At 39.1% G+C, this 24,102-nt stretch overlaps 1 protein-coding gene across 45 annotated transcripts in view; it reads right to left on the bottom strand.

Annotated features, from left to right (window-relative positions):
• Positions 1-18,239: 18,239 nt before the first annotated feature.
• The window catches only part of NRXN1 (neurexin 1), a 606,274-nt gene continuing 600,411 nt past the window's right edge, over positions 18,240-24,102 (bottom strand). For 44 of the 45 annotated variants that reach the window (XM_015856854.2, XM_015856856.2, XM_015856852.2 and 41 more), the window contains one exon: positions 18,240-21,697. In XM_015856854.2, coding sequence (XP_015712340.1) covers positions 21,390-21,697 — 308 coding nt within the window. In that variant the 3' untranslated portion in view covers positions 18,240-21,389. The remainder of the gene's footprint in view (positions 21,698-24,102) is intronic. The other variant, XM_015856867.2, reaches the window with a different exon arrangement.

The raw sequence follows: 24,102 nt of genomic DNA, 5'->3' as shown, positions 1-24,102 counted from the left end.
TGCTCTTTTGTAAAGGAGGCTTACCAAAGTCAGCAAAGTAGCCAGGCAATGTGTGAACTAGAAGTAAGCATCTCCTGAGATGGGAGAGCTGTTATCTCTCTGCAGCTGTTGCCTCCACGGAATGGGTCAGCTGGTGACCTGTTGTGGTGTTTGTTCATCAGGAAGAGCAGCAGGACCCAGCTGCTTCATATATATTGTGAAACCTCGCACTATAATTAGCACTTTGAAGTTATTAGTCACCTGGGAAGAAATCAAACTGTGGTCTAAAAGGGAATATTTCTATGCAAAATACCAGAGCCTGCAGGCTTACGCTCACCTTCCCTTTTTCTGCAGAAGTTGTGCTGCAGAGCAAGCATCCAGAGCAGCTGTAAAAGGGGGGAAAAGGAGGTTTTATGTCACCAGGGGGAACCATTTGGTTGTATCATCCCCTTCACAATGTGCTTCTGCTTTTTAATGGGGGTGCGAAGCATTGATTATACATTTATGCCGAGTCTTGCCACTGCTAAAATGCAAACTGCAATTTTGTAACAAAATGCAGTATTTCTGAATTATTGCTCTTTGAAGCCCCAAAGGACTCCCACAGGAGCACTTCTGAGTTCTTTCTATTTTAGTTTGTTTGCATGTTTCCCCAAGACTAGTTAGGTCGATCTGATGTAGTGATTTGACTCTTCTTTTTCCTCAAATGACCCACACACCCCCAAAAAGACCTTTCATATTCCTCAACTTTTAGTAAGCTATTCCTAATCCAAAAAATAATTACCTCTGCTTTGTTTTGTTTGTTTTAAAAGCAGAAAGTTAGAAGAGCAGACCAGACTACAGCTAAATATCTGTGTCTGCAACAGTGAAGAAAGTTCCTCTGTCCAGATGTTCAGCAACTGCTGCTGAGAGCAGCCCTAAGCAGTGGCTACAGACAGAGGGGAGGCAGAAAATAGTTCCTCCCTGGCCATTTTCATCGAGTTTGCTTCCTGCCTCAGTGAGGACAGTGACAGCCAGAGAAGAAATGTTAGAAGAGGCACTGTCCTGCCTGCAGGAAGCTACGTATGTTCCCCATTTACTGGCAGATGATCCCTGCTCCATGTGAGCCAGGGAATTCCCCACAGCTGTGCCACACTACTGGGCTTCTGTTCACACTGACCCTGATCCAAAGTTCTCAGTGAAGCCAAGAGTGTTTTTTCTCCAGTGCCTTCACAGGGTTTTGGATGTGGTCCATTGCAGGATGTAGCAATGGCTGCAACTGAGATACTGGCATGTGTTTTGCAGGCGATGGGAATAGATGATCATAGTTATTTTTTCTGCCCATAAAATCAATGCAATATCTTTTCCTGATACTCCCTGCCTCTCTGTAACAGAGAGTTTTTGTTGTGCTTTATGCCTGACCAAGTTTCTTGGGAAATATTAGATTTCATATCAGTTTTTCTCACTGAATTGTTCTCTCTGGGATGCTTAGACACCAACGCATTTATATCCAAGGGATCCTGAAGAGGTTAGCCAGAGGTGATTACGTCTCAAATGATGTTGTACTATAATTGTTCAGGATATCAGCTTAAATGAAATAATCTGCGCAGGAGAGAAGAAACAGTAAAGCTAAGGAAGGAAATTGCTGCTATAATTACTAGAGTATTTCTCTTTGAGGTATTAAAAAGAAATATTTATAACGTAAAGAGCTTGGAGAGGATGGCATGAGGCTACTACAGACTGACTGGCAGAGCCTCTCTTACCTTACATCAGCTGCAGTAAACTTCCTGTGCATTACTTATATATGAATCAAGAGTAGAAGTATGAGGGTAGATAGACAGAAAATAGCCCACAGTCATCAACTAGTTCAAATGCTGTATAATGAGTTATGAAAAGAATATGAGACAGGTACTTTCTGTCAGGGTCTCGTGCCACCAAATTCATTCAAGCTTGGACACAACTTCAGTAGCAGCGCAATCAGACCCATGGCCAACAAGGTAAGATGGACAGCAAGACATTCATTACAATTAACCATCATGCTTTTTCCTTTTGATCTTTTTAGACTGTCTCCCTTCCAGATTGTCCTGAACAAAAAAAAAGACCCGAATTTCTCACAGCTATAGCAGACTCCTCTTTCTAAACATATCAATACTGTGCAAACTTCTCGTTTGCTCTACAGCTCTTTTACTATTTCCAGAGATACGTGTTATTGACAACTTGGAGAAATACATTAACCGTGGATCTGATACTTCAAAACCTCTTGTGCTTTAAGATGCAAGTACATAATAGAGTTAACCTCACAGAGAAGACATGCATGGTAAAATAAGAAAAATCTAATCAAGCAAGGGAACGTGTCCTGAATTGAACCCACTGGCCCCTGAGAGTAACTAGATATTGGGTTATTTCAGGCATTAAGCAGAGCCCTCATGTACTATCATTTTTACCATCTCCCTTTGTACAAGAGCTCACAGGTTTCCTTTTTAATTCTGGGGTATGTCAGTGTGGCAGGATCCTGAAAAGAGACAGGATACAGGATGATTCCTAACTAAACTCTTGGAGCTACTGATGCTCATAAGACATGAACTCCTTGGAGAACTGTCTGAGAACTGCAAGGGAGCCTCAAAGCAGACTGGTTTTAAACTTTTTCTTCAGATTTTGTACAGCACTGAGCAGGGTCAACAGTGACAGCAAATGGACTGGAAATTCCTCAGGGTCAGAATTACCATTTCTGCTTGTTGTAGCTTTGAAACAGCAGATTATCAGGGAAAAAAACAACAAAAGTAGTTTACAGTGTAGACAGAAGGCACTAAAAATTGATGTGTGGTCCAGGTGAACACCATCCACCTCTCTTAAGAGCAGAGTGATAATGATTGCTGCCCAGCAGGGAGGTCACTCTGCCCTACTAGATGGTGTCAGGACTTAACAGGGATGCAGGTGTACCTAACATGTCAATCACAGCTAATGAATCAGGAACACTTTCATAAATACTGCTTCCAGTTGTGGCCCTTGTTGTACTCTCTGTGAACATAAAGGAGCACTAAGGACATGTTATTGCAGCATGCAAACAGCCCAGCTTTGTTTTGCTTGTTTGTGAATGACCCCTACATACGGTTGTGCTCCTTGAAGGGCTTCTGAGATCACAGCAGCATCTCTAGAAGTAGTCTTGAACTGAAGAAGATGTGTACTTACACCAGGTGATGAACAGCAGTGCTTCATTAGCAGCCTGCTGCAATATTATAGTCTGATAGGTGCCAGTGATTCATGATGTATAATTCTATTTCATTACAGTAATTTGATTTTGGCAGGGTAGGGGCCAGTGTTTGGTTTGTTTCAGGTACTCTCATTTCCACAGAAATACCAGACACAGATTAGCAGGAAGGAAGGAGAAATCTCACAGCCATTCCAATGTAAAGCCTTGTGTTTAGGTTCAAGTGCAGGAAGCGCTGCCAACACTGCAGGCAGGTGCCCTCCAGAAAGCCAGAGCCATATAAGCCTGCACTCTTTACAAGCACAAAATCAGCTACAACTTCTTCTCCCAGTAGGGACCCACCACATATATTCCTCACTCACCACTTCCAACCCGTGCTCTTTTGCCATACGTTGGGCCTCTATGCCCAAGAGAGGAATTTCTCCTCTCTCTCTTTCTTGCAGTGCTTCCAAAGTACACAGAGCCTAGAGCAGACGTGAAAGATGGATTAATTCCTCCATGCCAGCTGTATTTAATGCACAGATCCAATCCTGCTCTCAACACAGAATATCACTTTTCTGCCCCAAAACATTAGAATCAAGAGCTTTCTCTATAAATACACATACTTCAACATATTTGTTTAAAGTGACTATCTCGAATTGGAACACCGAAGATATAAATTCATAAGTATTTTCCTTTCTAATACTTGATTTGTATATATAAAAAATGGTGCGTCCCTGAATATGTTCAAAGCCATGGTATGCTAGGCAAGGTACAAACACGTTCAAAGAGAATCTGCACCTGCGAGCTTAGAGACAAAATAAGACAAAGCGGGAGGAAAAGAGGAAACTGTTACTTGTACTTTACAGAGACTTAGAAAGATTGATGTGACTTGCTCAAACTCCTGTAGAAACTCTGGGGAATTGAACAGAGACCACTGGAGTCTCAACACAAAATCTTAATTACTGAATCCAATTTTTCACTCTTCCTTTCATATGGCTTTTTCATACGTTAAAATACTTCACATAAGCTTCACTTCTTTTCTCCCAGGAGGAATAGCAAAGGCTGCAAGTTGCCCTTGTTAAACTAGGTTGCACAGCCAAACAAATTTAAAATGATATCTCAGCAAGATTTTGCAGCCTGCCTGTGACAAATAAAAGGACTTTCACCCTGAAAACGTGTGAGCACTGGGGAAGAGTAGCTGAGAGAATTTAGCAAGGCTCTTAATGAAAGAGCTGAGCTACAGTATGTATATGCATGAGCTCATGTATTATTTAAACCATTATGATCAGAATAAGCATTGTGAGCACAGTACTGAAAGTGTCACTAGCATTCACGCATCGAATAACTTGCCCTCATAAAGGTATAATAATGTGTTCATCAGTTTTGTTTATACTCCCAAAGCAGTAATAGTATAAACAGAAAATAACCCTATATGTTGCAAAAAGCACATAAATATAAATCTAATTATATCTTTCCTTGATATTACAACCAGGAAATGATGACGATCACTGAGGAATAATATCTGAGACTAAATGCATTCCTAAGAGTCTTTGTCTGTTATATTCAAGCCTAGCCTGGAATTTGATGGGTTAAAACAAATCTATCTTACCACAGCTAGACAGACTGCCTCAGTAGCCTGGTGGTAGGTCCTTTCTCTGACAGGTGGGAGATTCAGATTATATTTTCTGTGATGGTACTAAAGCTTGTCCAGTGCTTGCTGCCACCTACCACACATCTCTCTCTGAGTGCCCCAAGGACTGACAATTAAATCACAGTGCTGATGATGGTTCCCTGAGAGGACTGTCCTATCTTTAGTGTTCCCAAGGATGACTGTGACATGTGAGATGGTGGAGAGGGTGAGAGAGGAGAGTGATCATAGGAGGGGCAAATCGTGGCAGTCCTCAAGGAACACCAAAAAACATTTGTGCTTACATCCACACACACCTTACCAACTGAAAAAACAAAAACAGACAAACTGAAATTGGCACGTAAAAATAAATGTAAATGCCATCCAGATTGCTGAATATACTCAAACAGTTGCTTCAGTGCAAGCCTTCTATACTAAACCAACTTTAAGAGCAGCCATCTCGGTCTCTTGGATTTTATTTTACTCTTTTACACATTAGTGAATTGTACTTTCATGTGGGAAACTTAAGCAGCAGTCTGTTCTTGCTGGTAAAATGGCAAGACTCCCACTGGTTTCATTGAAAGGTTCGGGCTGTTAATGATGAATCAATCAATCAGTCAAGATATGAGAAGCTGCAGAGAGAACAGGAGCCAAAATTGGTCTCAAAATTCAATGAGCTCATGCGTTCTTATGCTTATTTCATCAGCTGAATCAGATCTGCTCTCAGGAGTAGTGAGGAAAGATGCATATCTAGGAGTGTGAGTAGGTGAGTTTGGTAAACGTTGTCACTTGGTTATTTCACTGCAGTTCCTGCATGTGAAAAGATTCAGAAGTGCGCAACACAATAGGAGTAGCGCTGGTTTGGCACCAGGATTAGAGTGATGATCTTAAAGGTCCCTTCCAACCCAAACTATTCTATGATTCTATGATTCAGACTTGCACATGCTGTTATCTACATCAGTCTTTCACCCTCAATTTTCTTCCTGGTCACTTACACAAGTGTGAAAGCAAAATCACAGCTGTGTGAGCTACATATAGGAGAGACACTTAAAACCTTTCACTTGCCTCATCCAGGAAGCACTGTGGAAATTCATTTACTTGCATTTACGGTTTTTATGACTGGATATTTAAAGGGTATTGCAAATCATATTATGCTAACAGCAAGCACTGGACCCATTTATCCCTATAGCCTAAGTTATGGGAAGGAATGAAGGAGAAATGCTGACTCTCATTTCTCTAAAAAGATCTACTGGCAATTCAAAAGCTCTTTTTTTAAAGATGAAAAAAAAGGACCTTGATTATTATCTTGAGTACTAATTACACTGAAGCAGTCTATAAAGTTTGAGGAAGAAATGCATAATAAGTGTTTATTTACTCTATAACCATAAAAAGTTGCACTAGATCTATTCCATTTTCTACCAAAACAGTTAGAAGGGCGAAGCAGAAAGAGCTACTACTAAAAAGTGAATGAGTTATTTATAACAGAAAAACACGAGGTTGTTCTACAATGCAGAAAGGCTTTAAACTTAACAAAACCAACCAAAACACTGTTTATAGGATGCACATTTGAGATGGGAATGCTGAAAATAATAGTTTACTGAATGAAGAAAGTTGTAACTGACTAAAGCATACCTACACTGTTTTCTATCTGCAGGTTTACTGGTATGCAGATAAGCTTGTACTGTTTAATATTTAAAGCTCAGAAGGGAAGAAGCTTTAAAAGAAGGAAGAAGAAAGGAAGACTACAGAGTGCTAGGCAGTATCCTGTATCCTGGTGGGTGTTGTCTTTGCAGCTTTCCCCCATCTCTAAGTTCTCATGTGTCCAAGGCCACAATGCTTAATCAGAAGCTGTTATAATCAAATAAAGGGCAGTTCAGTGCATTCTAGCAATGCTGCTCGATTAATGGAATATTGGTGGTTTTAATCAAGGTGGTGTGAACTTCCCAGTTTAAATCAGTCTTCAGATTTGAGGCTATATTTGCTCATAGTTCTGGTACACAAGAAATAGAGTTGCCTTTTTTATTTGCATTGCTACTCTCCATAAGAGAAAAATGGCCTTTGTTCTCTATATATCAGTATTTTTCCAAATCTTCATACTATATAGGAAGGAAAAGATTTATGGGAACTAAGAACAAGGCTCAAGAAACTTGGATATAGTGACCAGCTCTATAGAGGCTTTCTGAGAGATCCCAAATAATGATTCTTCAGCCAGAACCTGACAAGTGTGGACACTTTTTCTGTGCTTAAGCACACTTTATATTGTTATTGAATGATTTCTCTCTGCACCAGCAGCATAAGCAGCTCTCATCTCAGACACCATCATATGAACTGCAAGAAAGGACAGCTGAGGAGCAGGAATGTCAGGAAGAGATCAAGGACTAAAACTGTGTAACTGGCAGGAGCTTCTAGAACTGGAGAGAAGTGGGTCCTTGGGCTCCCTGTTGGGTTAGCTAGTAGTCCTCTGGGAAAAACATTCTGGCCATAGGGTGGCAAGGGAATTGGGGACAATCATAAGGCCAGCATTTTTTGGTTTAAGAGAATCCCCCTTTGATGAGCGTATGTACAAGAATGGGTAACAAGCTGCACCCATTTTATTTGCTCCTCAGATAAAACAGAACAACTGGAACAGGAAAACCTACTTCAGCTAGGGTTATGTATTAATCTTGGAAGACTTTCTTTCTAGAAGGTGTTGGGTATCTGCAAAATCTTGTCACAATTAAGCAGGATTTTTTTTAATGAACAGAGTAAAAACCTGTAATGCGATGTGTCTATACTCTACCAGGGAGAAGAGGAGAACAGAGCTTAGGTTTTCCAATTGCAAATATCTAAAATGGTTCACATATGTTTTTTTTAAAAGGTACAGTTTCTAGTAAACAGTTACATAAAACTCTGGTCTGGATTTCTGTAATGAAGATTTAAAAATATATTGCAGATTTAAATGAAATTAATCTTTTTTTTTTTTTTTTTTTTTTTTTTTCCCCTCTCTCTCCAGGAATCATCCCCCCCCCGGTTCATTTATGGGTCTTATTACCTTTAAATTGTGACAAGTTAACTCTTAGAACTGAATGGAAGCTGGAGGTATTCAACACCTGAACGTTCACTCTACTACAATGCAAGAATGTAAAAGCACAGATGAACTGTATGACTGAGAGAATTAAGGAGGCCCCCTTTTGTCTTCCTGTTGTTCCTTAAGAACATAAAGAATTGACCATTTTGTCTCAGTTTGCTGAGAGTCAGTAATTCAATAAAATGTTACATACTTCTTAATATGCAGGCAAGTCAGAAATCAATGCCAGTGTAATACTTGAAAAAGCTAATGAATTATTTAGGGCTCTCTCTGAGCGTTTTTTTTTCAGGCGTGTTTTTGAGTAGCTAAGTGTATTTGGAGACCTAGTTATTTTTCTCATACAGATTCTGCTGTTAGCTCTTTATCTGCCTAGAAGTCTAACTAGCTGCAGCTAAGGGTTCAGGCTGAAGATTTAACATAGATCAGTCATGATGGCTTAACAAGTTACCACCTGTCTCCACAGCTGACATCACTCTCCATCACTGCTTTGTTGTTCTTTTGTTTTTTGTTTTTTTTTTATCCCCCTGAAGCCAAGGCAAAATGCATGAGACCCAACCCCATTCATTACCACTTTAGTTAAGAAACCCTACTCTTCAGGCAATCTCAGAGCATGCATTCATGTCATTAGAGTGGCTTAGTAAATACATAATAGGTTTAATGAGCTTCTGTAAGGATATTCAAGCCAATGGCCTTATACAGAGTGGCATTCTACTTTAGCAATTTAGCTCTCTGTATCTGCTCTGCTAGCTTTCACCCTGCTTTTCCTTAAGCAAAGTCAATATGTAGCTGCCCTTGATAAAGCAGTGCTGTTCTAGACATGCTCACTTCTCATCCTGTACAGAGAGAGACATAGGAAGGGAAGAAACCCCAATATCAGCAATTGTAGCTAAATTAGATACAGTTACACTTATATAACACTTAGTGCTGGTTATTTTATCCCCCATTTCTTTCTAAACGCCTATTGCCACGAGCTCATTTTGTCCAATATAAGCAGCTTCTCTTCTAGGAAATGTATTGGTATAATTTACAGAAGTATTTCTGCATCACAAAAGCTAGCATAGACTGGGTCTTGGTAAATAAAATAGAACTTACGGTCAGCTTCTCTAAAGAGCTCAGCACGTAATAGCTCACTTCACTGTGTGCTTTTGAAAGCTGGACTGCATTAAGGTGCCATTATGGGATCAGGGTTTGAAATAACTCAAATCCAGTATTTACTCTGAGGGTGCCTTAGCTCAAGAATAGAGACCTTGGCTCTTCCAGGGAGGGAGGAGAAGTAATGAAGGGCAAGGAGGAAAGAGAAAGGTGAGTTTGCCCTTTTCCCCCCGTATGCTTTATGACTTCTACATGTATTCCTGAAGGATGTAGAGAAAAAAAAGCAGAGCAGGTCTGCATTGTAAGGGAGAAGCTGATCCAAGATAAGGCAGTTTATGTTATCTTGTTTTTACATCAAGACTCTTGGGGAGTTCCTGTCCTTGCCTTAGACACCTCCTTCTCTACTGCTTTGAAAATAGCTACATGTTGCTCATTGATTAGAGAGCAATCACCATCCCTAAAAAAAAAGATGGGTCGCCCCTTTTTGGAACAGCACAAAGTAAAACAAGAAGGGCTGACTTGATTGCAGAAGATTTGGTAGAAGATTTGGCTTGTGAAGTACCGCAGAAGCTTTTTATTGTAAAAATAAGATACCTTTCCACACTGTAACTGCCCTGTTAACATTATAATCCTATCCCCTTTTCATATAGCAGATATGTTGTGGCAGTCTTCATTTTGATCTGGTCTTGCAGCCCAGTTCATCTACAACTTGACACTGTCAGTGCTGCTTGTTGCTGTAGTAACAAAGTAGTGTATATACCTTCAAGAATCACTGCTGCAGAACTGCTGATTTCTCTAATACAGCTGAAGGGGAAAAAAAAAAGAGCTAAGAGACTATTTTAATTACATCCATTGCTTTGTGCTGCAGTGCCATAAAAAAAATAAAAATAAAAATAAAAAAAACCAAAGCAAACAAAACAAAACCAAACAAAAAAAAAAAACCACTTTAATGTTCCCTCTGGAGTAAAAATATGAGGAAATAGAGTTCTCAACATCATACCTAGAAGAATAAAGGACACACACTGCTGAGCTCAGGCCCATGTTGGCACAACCATGAATAATGACAATAAAGCCTCCAGAGTTATGCTGACATAACGTTTCTGAGCAGGGAACCAACTCACTTCTGTGTCGTTGCATCAGCTCACTCCCCATGGGCTGACCTGACCCAGGACTGTCAACATGTATGAGGCTGCTGATGTTTGGTACTGGTTTAGAGGTGGATATAAACTCCTGCTTTTAAATGGAGCTTTGTTAATCAAGATCGACTGCCTTTCATTTCTACTGCATTTAGTGAAAAACTGAACAAACAAGAAGATTTTCTATTCTTGGAGTTTGCAAGCTCAGACAAGCTTAGTTACTGTAATATGGCTGTTTTCCTTTCTCTCTCTGAACACACCAGCACGGTTACAATTACACTTGTATGCACAGGTGGTTGTGCATGAGCTTAGATAGTACAGAAAGCAAGATGAGTTTCAGCAATAGATGTTATGGAAATAATGATTTCTTCCCATATTAGATTTCAATTGGTATTAACTAACCAGATAAAGACAAATTCTCTATACAGAAAATTCAGATTCAATAACAACAATATGCTGGTGCAATTCATCTAAGCAATGATCTGAACTTTAACCAGGAGGAAAAAGCTTGGAAGAAGAGACTTTCTCTCCCTCACTAACATTTCACTGTTCTTTTAATTAAGCCTTAGGTTCTGTAGTCTGATTCATGTACTATGAATCATGAGTGCTATTAACAGACACCATTGTAGCAGCAGATTGACCTGGCAATGTTAATACCTGTATTATTTATTTGTTTAAAACAAACCTTTCACGTGAACTTTCACAAATTATAATAATACAGCAATTAAAATTATTTGCTATTCTGATTCTTAGTTATTTGAAACCAAAACTTTTGCTTCATTAAGAATCTGGAAGGATCATTATGGTTGAACTCAGAATTGATATCATTCATTCTCAGCCTCATAAAAACTCCAAAAAGAAAGAAAAAAGAAAATATACGCAGGGGCAAAAGCACTTTTCATTTCAAAACTTGTGTGGATGACAGTGGGAGAAGTAAAGAATTGTGTCTGTTTAACAAAGAAGCTTTGTCTGACAGTGTTCAATAAGCATTTGAAGAAAAATGCGACTTCTTGAATCAAACTGCATGTGTGAGCAGCTCACCTACAATGAGGCTCATGGCAACCTGAGCCACCCCATTGTAACTCCTAAGCTTCTGTGTCTGCGCATCTAGCATTGATGCACTGCAAACACCCCAGCACATAGATAGAACTGCGGGCCTTACACACAACAGAGAGAAAAAAACCTTGTTGTTTATGAGGGTATTCAGAGCTGTTTGTCTCCTTTCCTTCTCTTCCTTTCCTCTTTATTTTCTCATGTGATTACAGGTACTACCGGCTGGTGACATTCATCATTCTTTGCTGTTCAACCCTGTTATCACCAAGTCTCTCTGTTAGATTTTTATTCTGCTTTTACAACATAACATCTCTACGATATTTGAAAACAATTTTGAAAATTGCAGAGTCCTGTTTGTGCAGTCCTCGTTTTGTTAGGCTGTGTTATCTATCACTGTGCAATACCAGGCCTCTCCCATCTCACACTCTCACTGAACCAAAGATATACATTAAAAGACTTCACAGGAGGAAGTCGTGTCCTAACAGCCTGTTGTCCATTTCAGGAAATCAGATTGGTTTTGATGTTCTTTGGGTTGTCTTTTCTATACTCTGCGTTCAGGTTGTTTGTATAGGGATTTCAATCTGCTTGGGGAGTATTTTCTAACATGCCAACACACCTAGAGTTTTACATTCCTCAGATGAAAACTCTGCTTGTGCTGAAGTTAACCAAAGTTTTGCTTCAAACAGTGTGCAAATTAATGTCAAGTGCTGCCTTTGAGGCAGGGGCTTCTACAGTGTGCAGCAGAACCTATGTAATGGCTCCCATTGATAAGTATGGCGCATGGCTAAGGAGCACAGAGCAGCACAGCAGGGACAACCCATGCTGACAGGCAGAGCTGCCTCCCAGCAAAACAATGTGTGAAATCAGGCACCAGACTGTTGCTGTAACTTCATACAGACTTTGAGCTGCAATACATGGTAACTGATCAGGATTCAGAAAGATTGGCAATGACTCTAAGTTTTGTTTTGAATTCAGAGTCTGAGGGATTTCTAAATCACAATAGGTGATACCAAGAACTCATTTAATACACATAAAAAATAACCTCAAAAGACATTCTTTTTGCTGACATGAACTGTTCTCAACTGAAACAGAAGCGCTTCTGAAAACAAATGCAGAGGTTTCTTTGTATATTTAATACTCTATTCTCACTAAAATCTGATTCTTTGAGCTTATGAAAAACTTAAAAGCAGTCACTAAAACATGACTATGTCCATTTACAAAAAACCAGATTTAGAAGTCTTATCATCAGTCTATATCATCTGTTTTTGATGCCTAACACTTAGAAATCTAAAATAATCACTGATGACTATTCAGAATACTTCTATGAAGTGTTCATAAGAACATAAAGTATGCTAGAGGAAAGTGCAATCACTCCATGCTTAAAAAGCAGCAATGAAATTCCATTCTTAAAGAACTGGAAGTTTCCCTGCCTGCAGAAAATGCAAGTGAATATCTCCAGGTGTAGCTCAGTCTCTTGAGGTTTATTGTAATGTTCTTAATACTGACTAAATTGGGAACTGATTAATATTAACTTCTTTTCCAGAAAGAATTGATATTTGTGTGTACTGGGTTAGAGAAGACGGTAAAAACTTTAGTGAAAATTGTATCTGTCTTGCAAGATCTGGATGTCAAGTTCCCCAAGACTGGGGCTGTTCAGTGCAGTTCTACCACCCTGAGGAGGGACCAAATCCTGTCCTGGCCCAACCATATCTCCTTAGATCAACACCTTCTTCCTTATAGAGCTCTGCCAGTCCCAGCTTTGTGTACAGTACGTTTCCTAATCAACTGTAGAAATCACAACGCATTTCTATAGCTAACTGCAATGCAGTCATCAGTTTACAAGTGAGTAGTGACCTCTGTGTCAGAAACACAGATTCCTCATATAGCCTGTATCTCACAGTGCTTCCATGCTCTTCTTAACCTATTCAAAGGAATCTAAGAAAGGAAAGAGGTAAAAATAAAATGATAAAGGTCAGAGTGACAGAATCCTGAAAAAGCATCAGGATGCACAGTAGCAATTGTCATCTGGCACTTGGTACTTTCTGTTAAAAATAGCTTAGCTTTATTATGAAGAGTTAAAAAGTATAATGATGTGTAATAAGGTACAAAGAGCATCACAGCAGTAACGGCTTTGTTAAGGTAAGTAAAACAATTCTGAAGCAACTCCAACTTCAGTAGTTCCCATTATTACACTTCAATCAACTTCACAGAGAACTCTGCTTGAGCAGACTAAACACATTCCAGACAAATAAATAAAATCAGCTCTACAAATGCTCCTAATATAGCTTAACTTAACAGCACCCAACCATAGGTCCAAGCCATAACCAACTCAAAGAACATCTTGAAATACAACAGGGAGGTCAGGTCTTCAGCACCAACTACTTTGCCATGAAACTTGCTCCTGCTGATTGATACATGCTGATGTAGGCACAGACGTAACTTTAAGCCAAATCCTGCAGTCCTTACTTACAAAAAGCCGTACACATAGATGAGAAACTGATCTAAATAATGACTTACATTTGTGCTACCTGCATTTTGTAAGATTTCCCTAAAAGGGGCCTGCAGTTTGATTTAAATAGTTTCAGAAAAACTAGACATAAATTCTCCTCTTCCAAGCACCATCCCTCAAAAACTGAAGATTTAAATGAGTTAATTACCTGAAACCCTCCTGCTTTCATGTAGCAATTCACTGGACAGCATAAGCCAAAGTCTGCTTTTATTTTTGGAGCATGCTCTTCTTGTTCTGTGATTTGAACCTCACCTATAAATCAAAAGGAAGCGAGTGAAAACACAAACTGCGTAAGAGGATGCAGTTCTAGCCTTTCTGGCCTTTACATTCTGCAACAACTTGCCTTCCTGCTGGTTTCCAGTAATGCCTAAATCTAAAGAAAAACCTCTGTACAATTAGCTGAGATGGTGGTGTAACTACAGCAAGCTTGCAGTTTTCAAGCAGGGAAAAAGCCAGGTGGGACTGACAGACAGCGGTAACATGTCTGCTGCCTCTCCAGGTGTAAGTAGCAAGAACTTAAACTCACCTGCAAGCCCCAAAAAACTGGCAGGGAGGGTGACATTTTCCTGGAAATCTGGGCTCTGAGTTAATTATTTTGTTAAGGTTTGACAGTATGTGCTGAAGCTTGTCTGGTCACAATCCTTGTTATTTGGACTCCCAGAAAATTAGGGATGTTGGTAGTGTTGTGATATGAGTTTAATCCTTATGGGATGCAGCTGCCTGGGTGTCTTTTAGGGCTTGCCTCCCCTCTCCAAGCACATAAATAGAAGTGAACTTTTCTTCTCTGGTGCGTGGAACATGCAGTTAGAGCTTTAAAGAAACTCCTAATCAAATTCCTAGACCTCTTCACCGCTAGCAGAGGAATACCAATGGACACGGGGAGCAGAAAGTGACAGAAAACCAGTATTGTTTTCATCTGAGAGCTGGACTTCAGGCATCTTAACTGTGTGCCACGTAGCCTGTAGAGCAACACTCATATGGGATCACAAATGTGGTACTGAATGAGTGAATCTGAAACTTGATTGGCTTGAACATTTTCCCAAAATTCATCTCAGGTGACTATTCACTTTCTTTTCCCTGATATTTCAAGCTAAGGCTCTGAGAGTGGGGCACCGTATATGTGTCATGCCATGACTTTTTTGAGAACTTTTTCTTTTAAGACCCTTACAGCTGAATTACTCCTATTTCTGTACTTACAGCAGGTTGGGGCTGCATCCCTCAAACCTTCTCTTGTCACAGCTGCTGTTCCTCAGGGAACCTACTGCTAAAACTAGAATTGTCAGGGTACCATGGCTCTAAGGGCCTCGGCCCCACAGAAGCTCAGAAAGTGAAAAAGGGAAAAATTCATAACTCAACAACCCTGTCCTGAGTGTCAGCTGGAGAGGACAACACATGGCCCTGTGCTAGCAGGACATTCCTGTGTAACCTACTCCAGGGAACCCACTTTAGCAGGAGCTGGGCTAGATATCTCCAGAGGTCCATTCCAAAGCCTACAATTTGGTAACACAGCCTGCTACAACCTGCTCACTGCCTTAAGGACTCAAAACTGGGTCTGGGTCCCCTGAGGCCTACTTTGTGCTGACCCACCTCTGTGTCATAGGACTAAACTCCGGACCTAGCAGGGGTGACAGCAAAAACAGCTCTGCAAGGACACCATAAGGGACCATAAGCATTTCCCTGTGTGCTGGCTCTCTCTGTCCCTCCCTGACTGCCAAACCCAGCCCACACAGATTTCTTTGAAGCCTGGTTTCTGCGAGGTGCTGGCTGTACTGCCACACATTTTGGGAGCCACTAGAACTGTCAAATGAAACAATCTGCCTTCCTTTTGACAGAAACTGTATTTTCATTTCACTTGGAAAAAGAAGGGTTACTAGAAAATGGCAGGCCAGTGGGTGTGCAGCAGCTGTTCTCTAAAACCTACCCTTTTCTCCTAACTGGAGGGTATCTTCAGCAGCAGCTGGGCCCATGGCCTGAAAAAGCTGATGCAGGCTGTGCATGTTTTTTCTCAGCTTGCTCCATCCCAATCTGTGACTAATATCACCCAATAAACACCCACTTGCTTGCAAATGGACACGCTCTTAAGTCCAGAAACAGTGGCTGCAGTTATTTCTGGCTGCCTAAATTCCATTTCCCTTTGCATTTACAGTTATTTGCTGTAACCAAACCAATGTGTTCACATTTGCTGCTGGCTACCGAGCACTCTTACAAACAAGGTAATGTCTTTATTGTCTCCAGAAAGCATGCTGTTGTTGACAATTTGCTGTCATGGATTTTTAAACCTCTCAGGTATATACTGGAATGAAATTACTGTACTTAAAAACAATTTACCTATTAAAAAATGCCACATTCACTGAATTAAGTCTTCCCTTCATGAAAATAGCATGTTTCTTTGTTTTTACTTCTATTTTTTAAGGAGAAAAAGTCTACCAAAATTTAATCTTATTTTCTGGAGAGGTAATGTCATATGGAAATTTAATTGCTCTAAACAATAAAGGAAAGTAATTATCCGAAAATCACAGAACCATTTGAATTGGAAGAGACCTTTAAAGATCATCTAATCCCACCCCTTTGCAATGAACATGGACATGTACAGCTTAATAAGGGCGCCACTCACGTGGTAGTGAGTAACTAAGAAAGGAGAAGTTACACACACTCTTTTCCAGAGGACAGAGCTTACAGCCGAAGTCTCCCAAAGACCTTAAGAAGCCCCTAAACCGAGCTAGTGGAAGCTGCAATAACTTCTAGCCCTGCACCTCCCAAAACTAAGCACAGATATCTGAAATTTCGAGCTCAAAGTTGAACCTGTGGGGAAGACTTTTGGTTTCATGGAGAGCGAAGAGTGATCAAAAGAGGAATAGGCAGTAAAAGCCTAGCAGGCAATTGTATCACCCTAGCACACAGAAGTTGTGAATTGATTTAAATGCAGCCAGGATATCTTTTCTTCTCTCCCACAAGGGCCAGAAACACTTTAACATTGGAATGCTTAGACAGGGGCTTTAAAGCAAAGCAAACAGCCTTGATTCCAAATAAAATTGTACTGACAAATCTGTTTTATCACAGCATAATGGTAGCAAACACCACTACTCAAGGCTGGACTGAATTTAGAAGCAAATTTCTATAATTAGTATGAAAACCATATTTAGGGACCCAAATTAAGAACCATTTTGTTAAACTATAAAGACATATTGGAGAAATTAACAAACACAGCTGTAATTTTCAGCCTACGAGTGCCCTAGTTCCCATATTCTACACTGCATTCAAGGGTTTTATACAGCTTGCTTTTTCTTTTTTTCTTCAACAGAAAGGGGTGATGACAGAAGGACCAGCACGATACAAAGGTGCTAGAAAGGAAGGGAAGATGACTACTCACCCATATCAAAAGATTCTAGATTCAAAAGGAAAGCTTCACCAATGAAGGACCTCCAGAAAGAGAACCTTCCCCAGTAGCAGTCAGCCCTTAAATGAGGTCTAAGAGAGATGCAGCCAGGCTGCACCCCCGCCTCTCACACAGCTGAATTGCCTTCACCTGTGCTTTAAGGGCTGGCCCGATCCTTTTCCCAGGTGCTCAATCAGTGGCTCAGGCCATGACTCAGCAGGTCCCATACAGCAGTATAATAGAAATCACTATTGTTAAAGCTCAGCTGTGCGTGAAGTATGTTGAGTTCATAAAATGAACAGTATTTATTTAAAACACACACATGTGAACACACTCAATTTCTAATTTTACTATAAAATAGTTCAGAATGTAAGTTTGCCGTTATCTGCTTTATACCAGTAGAAGATAGAGGCTATTTTCTCCAGATATTTCTGAACACGTTATCTAAAATGCTTCAGTCTATACCTAATTAAGCAGATAAATAAATCCTATTGAAGCCAAAGAAGCTACTGATGCAATTAAAGGTGTTACATTTAAATTCTTCTTGGAAATCAGATCCCAAATCTTAACTCCACCTGCAACCTGCAATGCGTTTAGGTAGCTTTAGGTGCTTACTGAAATCAATAGGATTCAATGTTTGCTTGAAGTTAGCAATAAATTTAAATGCTGTGCTAAAAAGGAAAGTACTCGGGCAACAAATTAGCTGCAGTTGAAATTTTGCAATAACTATCAAGGAATGTTTTTAAGGAACTGAAATATGCTCATTTTTCCATCAACTTTAAACAAACTTTTAGACAAAAGAAAATATCATTAGTTTGATTTCCTTCATCTCTTTACCTTATATTCCATCATATCCTTTGAGGAGAAAGTCATGGAAAAGGAAAGGAGGTCTTTTCCCAGTCCAGGGCTGGCAGAGTAGGGGAATATTAAGTTCCAAGTTCCTGATATTAGACAAAACTTGGCATTTTCAAATTTAGTACTTCTGCACAGCAATGCATTATTGTTTTTGTGCTTTTCTAACTAAGCAAGCTGAACACAAGACTTACAGAAGGTTTTCATTGAAGAGTTCTAAGGTCACTTTGCTGACATGAATGTCTTTAATTTCATATCCCTTCCAACTTTTTTTTTCACGACTATCAGATGAATTGTTACCCCAGATCGAAGTGCAGGAGAGAAAAAACAAAACAAAACCCAACAAAAAAAAACCCCAACCAAACAAAAAAGCCAAGCCAGCTTTTGTATTAAGAAACATTTTTTATTAACAAAACAGTAAATTCCACTTGCTTAGCATTTCCGATAATGAATAAATTGGCCTTGCAACAAATAAAAAAATCGTAAATATCTATCACAGAAAGCACTATAAGGTTAGGGGCATTGGGCCTCTCTTCGATGTCTTAGGGTTGAAAGTTTCACACATTATTTAGTGTTTTGTTAAAAAAGGCAACACAATACAGTCATAGAAATGAAGCCATCTCAGTCAAACAAATTAGATTATTATAGAGTAGGGATCCGATTTTATGTTAGGTAGTTGTTTTATGTCTGTTTGCTTGTTGTTGCTGCTGTTTTTAAACACAAAGGAATATTAAATCCACTTGCTGGCACTTCTGATATATCCATATTTGTTTTTGTTTTGTTGTTAAATTACAAAATTAAAGAGGAAAAAGGAGAACCTTCAGAAACAGTATTAAAATTGTGTTTGCTTCTCATGGTAGTAGCAGAACGTTTTTTCCTTGATGTGTGGTTTTATTTAAAGATTAATCTACCAAACTGCCTGGAAGTTGACCTAACCATGCTATTTCATGAATGCAATCAATACCAAGCTGAAAAGACCATTGCATCTCACCCAAACCATATTCTGCCATGTCCCATCTCCTGCCATCAGTTTATTCTTGTTTTTCCACATTTCTTTAAGCAATGAAATCTTTCAGTACTGACCACCATCTGGCTTTCAACTTCTCTCCTGCCTCCAGCTCAAGTCTCTTGCTCCCAGCAATGACCCTCAGTATAACTCACCCTGCCTTTCCCTGAGTACAGCTGTCTTGCAAAGGTGGGAGGAATTATGAATGCTGTACGTGAACAACCATCTGTGAAATGAGTTTTGAATGGATTTTGTGAAGCTGTTCTCATTTCTCTGAAAAGAAAAAAAAAATAAAAAAATAAAAATCATTTCATAAATACAAACATAATGCACCTTGTTGTAGTTGGCAACCTTCAAAAGAGGCATTTTTTGTGTCAGCTACATGTATTTTTAAAGTGCTCTGACTCCCAGATAGCTGTACCAGTCTCCAGCATTTTTCATCAGCTACAGTGAGTAACACACAACAAAATGTTTTGTGCCTGCTGTTTAAAGCTAATTTGATATTCCTCCTTCCTGCCTGTAAACTGTGAACATCCATATTCCCTCTCAGGAGGCCATCCAATGATTTGGTTGATTTCCATCAAACTACCCTCGTTCCATCTAATGTATTCCCTTTGAACTTCCATGTAAATAAAATGTTACGCTGTGATTTATTGCTGTGAACCTAACAAAACAATACTGGAAAAAAAAAAAAAAAAGCCAAAAACAAACCCCAACCCTTTAACATGTAAAATATAGCAATAGATTTAATACATTTAACTAAAATGCATTAATGCTTCATATATGCGAGAAAAGCTATTAATTTAAAACATGATGAACTTATATTTATCTGGTTATGATGCCTTGCAATACTGCACAATCAACTTAGCTAAATAATATTTTTTTATGTGCCAAAATGCCCACCACTGAAAAATACTATCGTGCACCTCGAAATTATTTGCTTTTTGGAGAAAGGGGTAAATGCTGTAGTAGATTCAGCCTGGATAATTAAAATGGGCCTTTGTAGAACTTTTACCATTCAATGCTGTAGTAACTGCTGTTCATAAAACTGAATGCCAGATCAACACTATATGGTACTTCCTAAGATCCTCAAGAAACTCATCGTTCTCATAATTTTCTAAGAAGTTCCTGTAAGGCAAACCATGCTCTTCCATAGTGAAGCTCTGACTGTAAGCCAAAGACTGGTCTCTAAATATTCAGCTAATTAATGAAAGTATATTTCTAGGAAAATTGGCTATTCTGATCAACTTCATTGATGCATAATCAGGAGTGAGAGATGGGGACAGGAGGGAGAAGAAAAATTACAATAGATATATATTTTTGCTTTCTAGTCCACTTCTTTCATACAAACTACGAGAACTTAATTGCAACAGAATAGAGGCTGTACAGGTAAGAAAAAAATTAGCTGACTCTTATATACATTCATACACGTCCCCCTTAGTATAACCACTACACTGTAAATTAAAATGCAAAAAAGAAAAACGAAGGGAAAAAGAAAAAAAGAAAAGTCTGTGACAATTTATAATGGCTGCAAAAAAAAAGAAGTATGTCTGTTGCTCCAGATGTCATAAAACTCTCTATACCTAGCAACACTTATAACATTGAGTTTACCAAAAATGGCTGAAGAGCAGATATAGTTTGCATTTTCTATACAACAGGCTATAAAACATCACTTATCACAGTCCAGAAAGCACATATAGATGTGTTTTTATATAAACATATGTAATAACATATTAAGCGTGCATGAAAATTTCCCAATGATTGCATCTATGCCCTCTTGTTTCCTTGTCTTTCTTTCTTTTTTGATTTTTTATTTTTGTGGAAATGTGCCTTATATTCCAGATTTTTTGTTTTTGTTTTTGTTTTTGAAAATAAGGCCTCCGTACTATTTTCCTCACAACCAGAAAGGGGCTTTTTGAAAGTATTTCTACATAAGTCTTCAGAAAAGCCAGCACTTTGTTTCAAATGCAAGTTTCCAATCACTGCTTCACTGCACCAGACGGCAAACTGTCTATGTTTGCTTGTTGAGTCACCATATATAATGACAGTCTTCTCTGACAATAAGACTAACTTACTTCTCAAGAAAGCACTAGCACTTTGGCTAAATCCAGAATCATAGGTAGCTTCTTTTTTTCTGTCTGTTTGTTTGTTTTTTCCTGTTTTGTTTTAAATTTGTTTTGTTTCATATTGTGCCTCGATGTTGTAGTAATACTCCTTGCTTTATGAATGCGTGGTGCCATCATTGTCTTTCGGAACTGTTCCAGCAACATAAAGACAGGCAGAGTAAATGAAAACACTGTGGATGTTAGGGAATTTATCAGCTCCCGTTTCTGAAAAACAAGAGCATGAAATGCTTGTTTTTAAAAACAGTCTTTCCTTTCTGATTGCATTCCCTGTCTTTTTTTTTGTTTGTTTGTTTGTTTTGTTTTTGAATGTGCTTCATAAAAAGTAAAGTAAATAAGTTTGTATTATGTCTCAGATAAAATGAAGACTATTTCTATACAAGCGTTCATTTAGATGTTGAGATCAGACATAGTACTCCTTATCCTTATTTTTCTTGTTTTTGTTGGAACTTTTAGCGCTGTTGGGCTGTTTTTCCTTGATTACAGCCCCATTGGATTGTGCTGAGTTACTGATGTAGTTTCGACTCTCGTCTACGTGATACGACCCTTCGTCCCTGTTCCTGTACTTGTACATGGCGTACAGGAGGATGAGGATACACAGCGCTGCCGCCGCCACGATCCCAACTACCATGCCTGTTGTGCTGCTGGATTCACGAATCACTTCAGATGAGCCAGGATACTCCCTTCCTCCTCCTGCCCTGGTAGGATTTGCTGTAGGTAGATAATGAAATAAGGGAGAGGTTATTATTGAGTTTGCACATTGTAGGGTTAGACACAGTCACATGCTACTACTGCACATCTTTCTAATTGCACTCACTAGGTTGGGACTGTTTGCCAATGCCCTCTACCCTACTGGTCCTGAAACGTTCAGGTTTGCAGCCTATTCCATTCTCACATCTATTGGTGGGAGTAATAAGGCTTTGAACAAGGAAAAGGGCAACAAAGAAAATGTAATATTAGCCTTCAGAAGTACAATTTCTCCAAGTGTTGTTATTAAGCAAAGAATAAGGCATGCCAGAATCTAAGTGCCAGCACACTGATCTGGGAAGAAAGAAACACTTTTTCACTCCGTTTCTGTTTTCCTCCTTTTCTTCACTGACCAGATGCTCCCAAGGCCAGGAAAAAAACCTCTCAAATGACAAAAAGCAAGGGCTTAGCTTTCTGAAAAGCCACATCTCAGGCCAGATTCTGTTCTTTTCAGTTGTGATATGAACAGATCTGGCCAACTGACCTGTCTTCTTGATAGGAACTATTGTGTTGTCTGACACATTTTATCCTCTCGCACAACCACGTGGAATGAAAGCCAATTCCAGAAGGAATTTTTAGGTTAAATGCCCACATCACATGCAATGCATATACATCTCCCATGACCTCCTTTCTTTATTTCATTTAGCAGAATGAAGGGGGAGCAGTCTTTGTATGGAATTTTTTTGAGTGGCTTTAAGCGTCATACTTTACAGAAGATCTATCTCATACAACAATGAAGTGAACTGGGTCCATGCAGCATTTCTCTAATTATACCAGCATTTCTAAAGCCCCAAGAGGCTGTGAACACCAGCACCGCCAGCCTTGGCTGAGCTCAGGAGCCAGAAGAGAGCACTGAGTGAACTAAGGCTTCCCATGGAGCAGTGCAGAACACTTTGATTAAGCATCTAGGCTGCCTTACACAAACCACAGTTTAAGTCATTATACATTATACAGTCAGTATAGTTTAAGTGTTATTTAAGAGTACTTATAAAAACTAGGTTTACAATATATCCATACTGTCAGCTTTACCAGGCCTTGCTACAACCAGCACTTTAGAGAAGTACATTTAGAGTAAGGTTTTGTTTAAGGTCTACAAAGGCATACTGTCCCACAGTTACTTTTGCACAGCATGTGTGATGGGAAGTTGACGACTTTAAGTACGCTACATTGAAGATAACACCACACAAACTATCTACACTGGTGAGACAACTGCAATGAGTTTGGACAACCAGAATTAAAAGCGGCCACTAGCTCCATTCCTATGTTTTCCCACTGACTTCTACAAGTCCATGAGTTATAAAAGAGCAAGAAAAACCACAAACTCTGAAAAAAAATAAAGCTGCATCTCTACCTTGCTATTACTCATTACTTATTTATTAGTGATGTGTGTTTCTTCTGTTAGAAAGCCATTTCCTGGCATTTGTCCCACATAAGTTCAAAGAAGGTGACATTTTATTTGGCTGAAAGAACAGTTGCTACAGCAAGATTCAAGAAAACTGTAGTTTGTGTCAAAGAGTATTTTAATTTTATAATCTTTTCCCTCTGCAATGTCTTAGTTGTTACATGTTGGTACAAATGATCTATTCCATGACCAGTTGTCAATGAACCAATTTTGCTTCAAATGGCTTGAGAACTTTTTCTCACTTCAGAGTAGATGTCACCCTACTAAGAAATGGGGCCCAGGTCCAAGTTGTGACCACCATTGTGCCTATTGTAGCAAATGGAAATTCTTTTATAAATATAAAAGACATTGAAGTAGTATGGTTAGGCTGCGGTTGAACCTAATGAACTTAAAGGTATTTTCCAACCTGACCAATTCTATGATTTTGTTATGTTACAGAATAGACTCCTAAGTATTTCCATAGTAAATGACAATGTGACAGTCTTATGTAATTATATGTGGGTTCAGGAAAACGGGTTCCTGTCTGAGAAATAATAGGAGAAACTGAGTAAACTCTGTTAATACCTGCTGGACTAACAGATTCTCTTTCTCTTGAAAACACAGACATTTGGACCAAATGCCACCACTAATATTAGAATTAAATTAACATCCACTAAATGACAATAGCTTGTATATAGGAAAACTGTCTTTTAACACTGCGTCCTGAAAAACACGTCAGGAACCATTTTTGTCATTCCCTAAACTCTTGCCTTTCACCTGATGGCATCCTTTTATTTTTAAGAATGTTTTCACAATTATCTCATTTATCCCATCTGTCTGAGAACTATTCAATTAATACTATGATTTTATCTAAACTTATAACATTTTCAAAGCATCTGCTGTTATGTTTGTTTGGACTTTTCTTTTGTAAAAGGAGCAGTTCAGCAAAGGAACTATTCAGCTATTTTTCTTCTGCTTATGTTAAAAT

This window comes from Coturnix japonica, chromosome 3, assembly GCF_001577835.2.
Source record: "Coturnix japonica isolate 7356 chromosome 3, Coturnix japonica 2.1, whole genome shotgun sequence".
In the NCBI taxonomy this organism is placed as follows: domain Eukaryota; kingdom Metazoa; phylum Chordata; class Aves; order Galliformes; family Phasianidae; genus Coturnix; species Coturnix japonica.
Note: the sequence above shows the minus strand (reverse complement) of the source record. Positions and strands in the feature narration are given on the sequence as shown.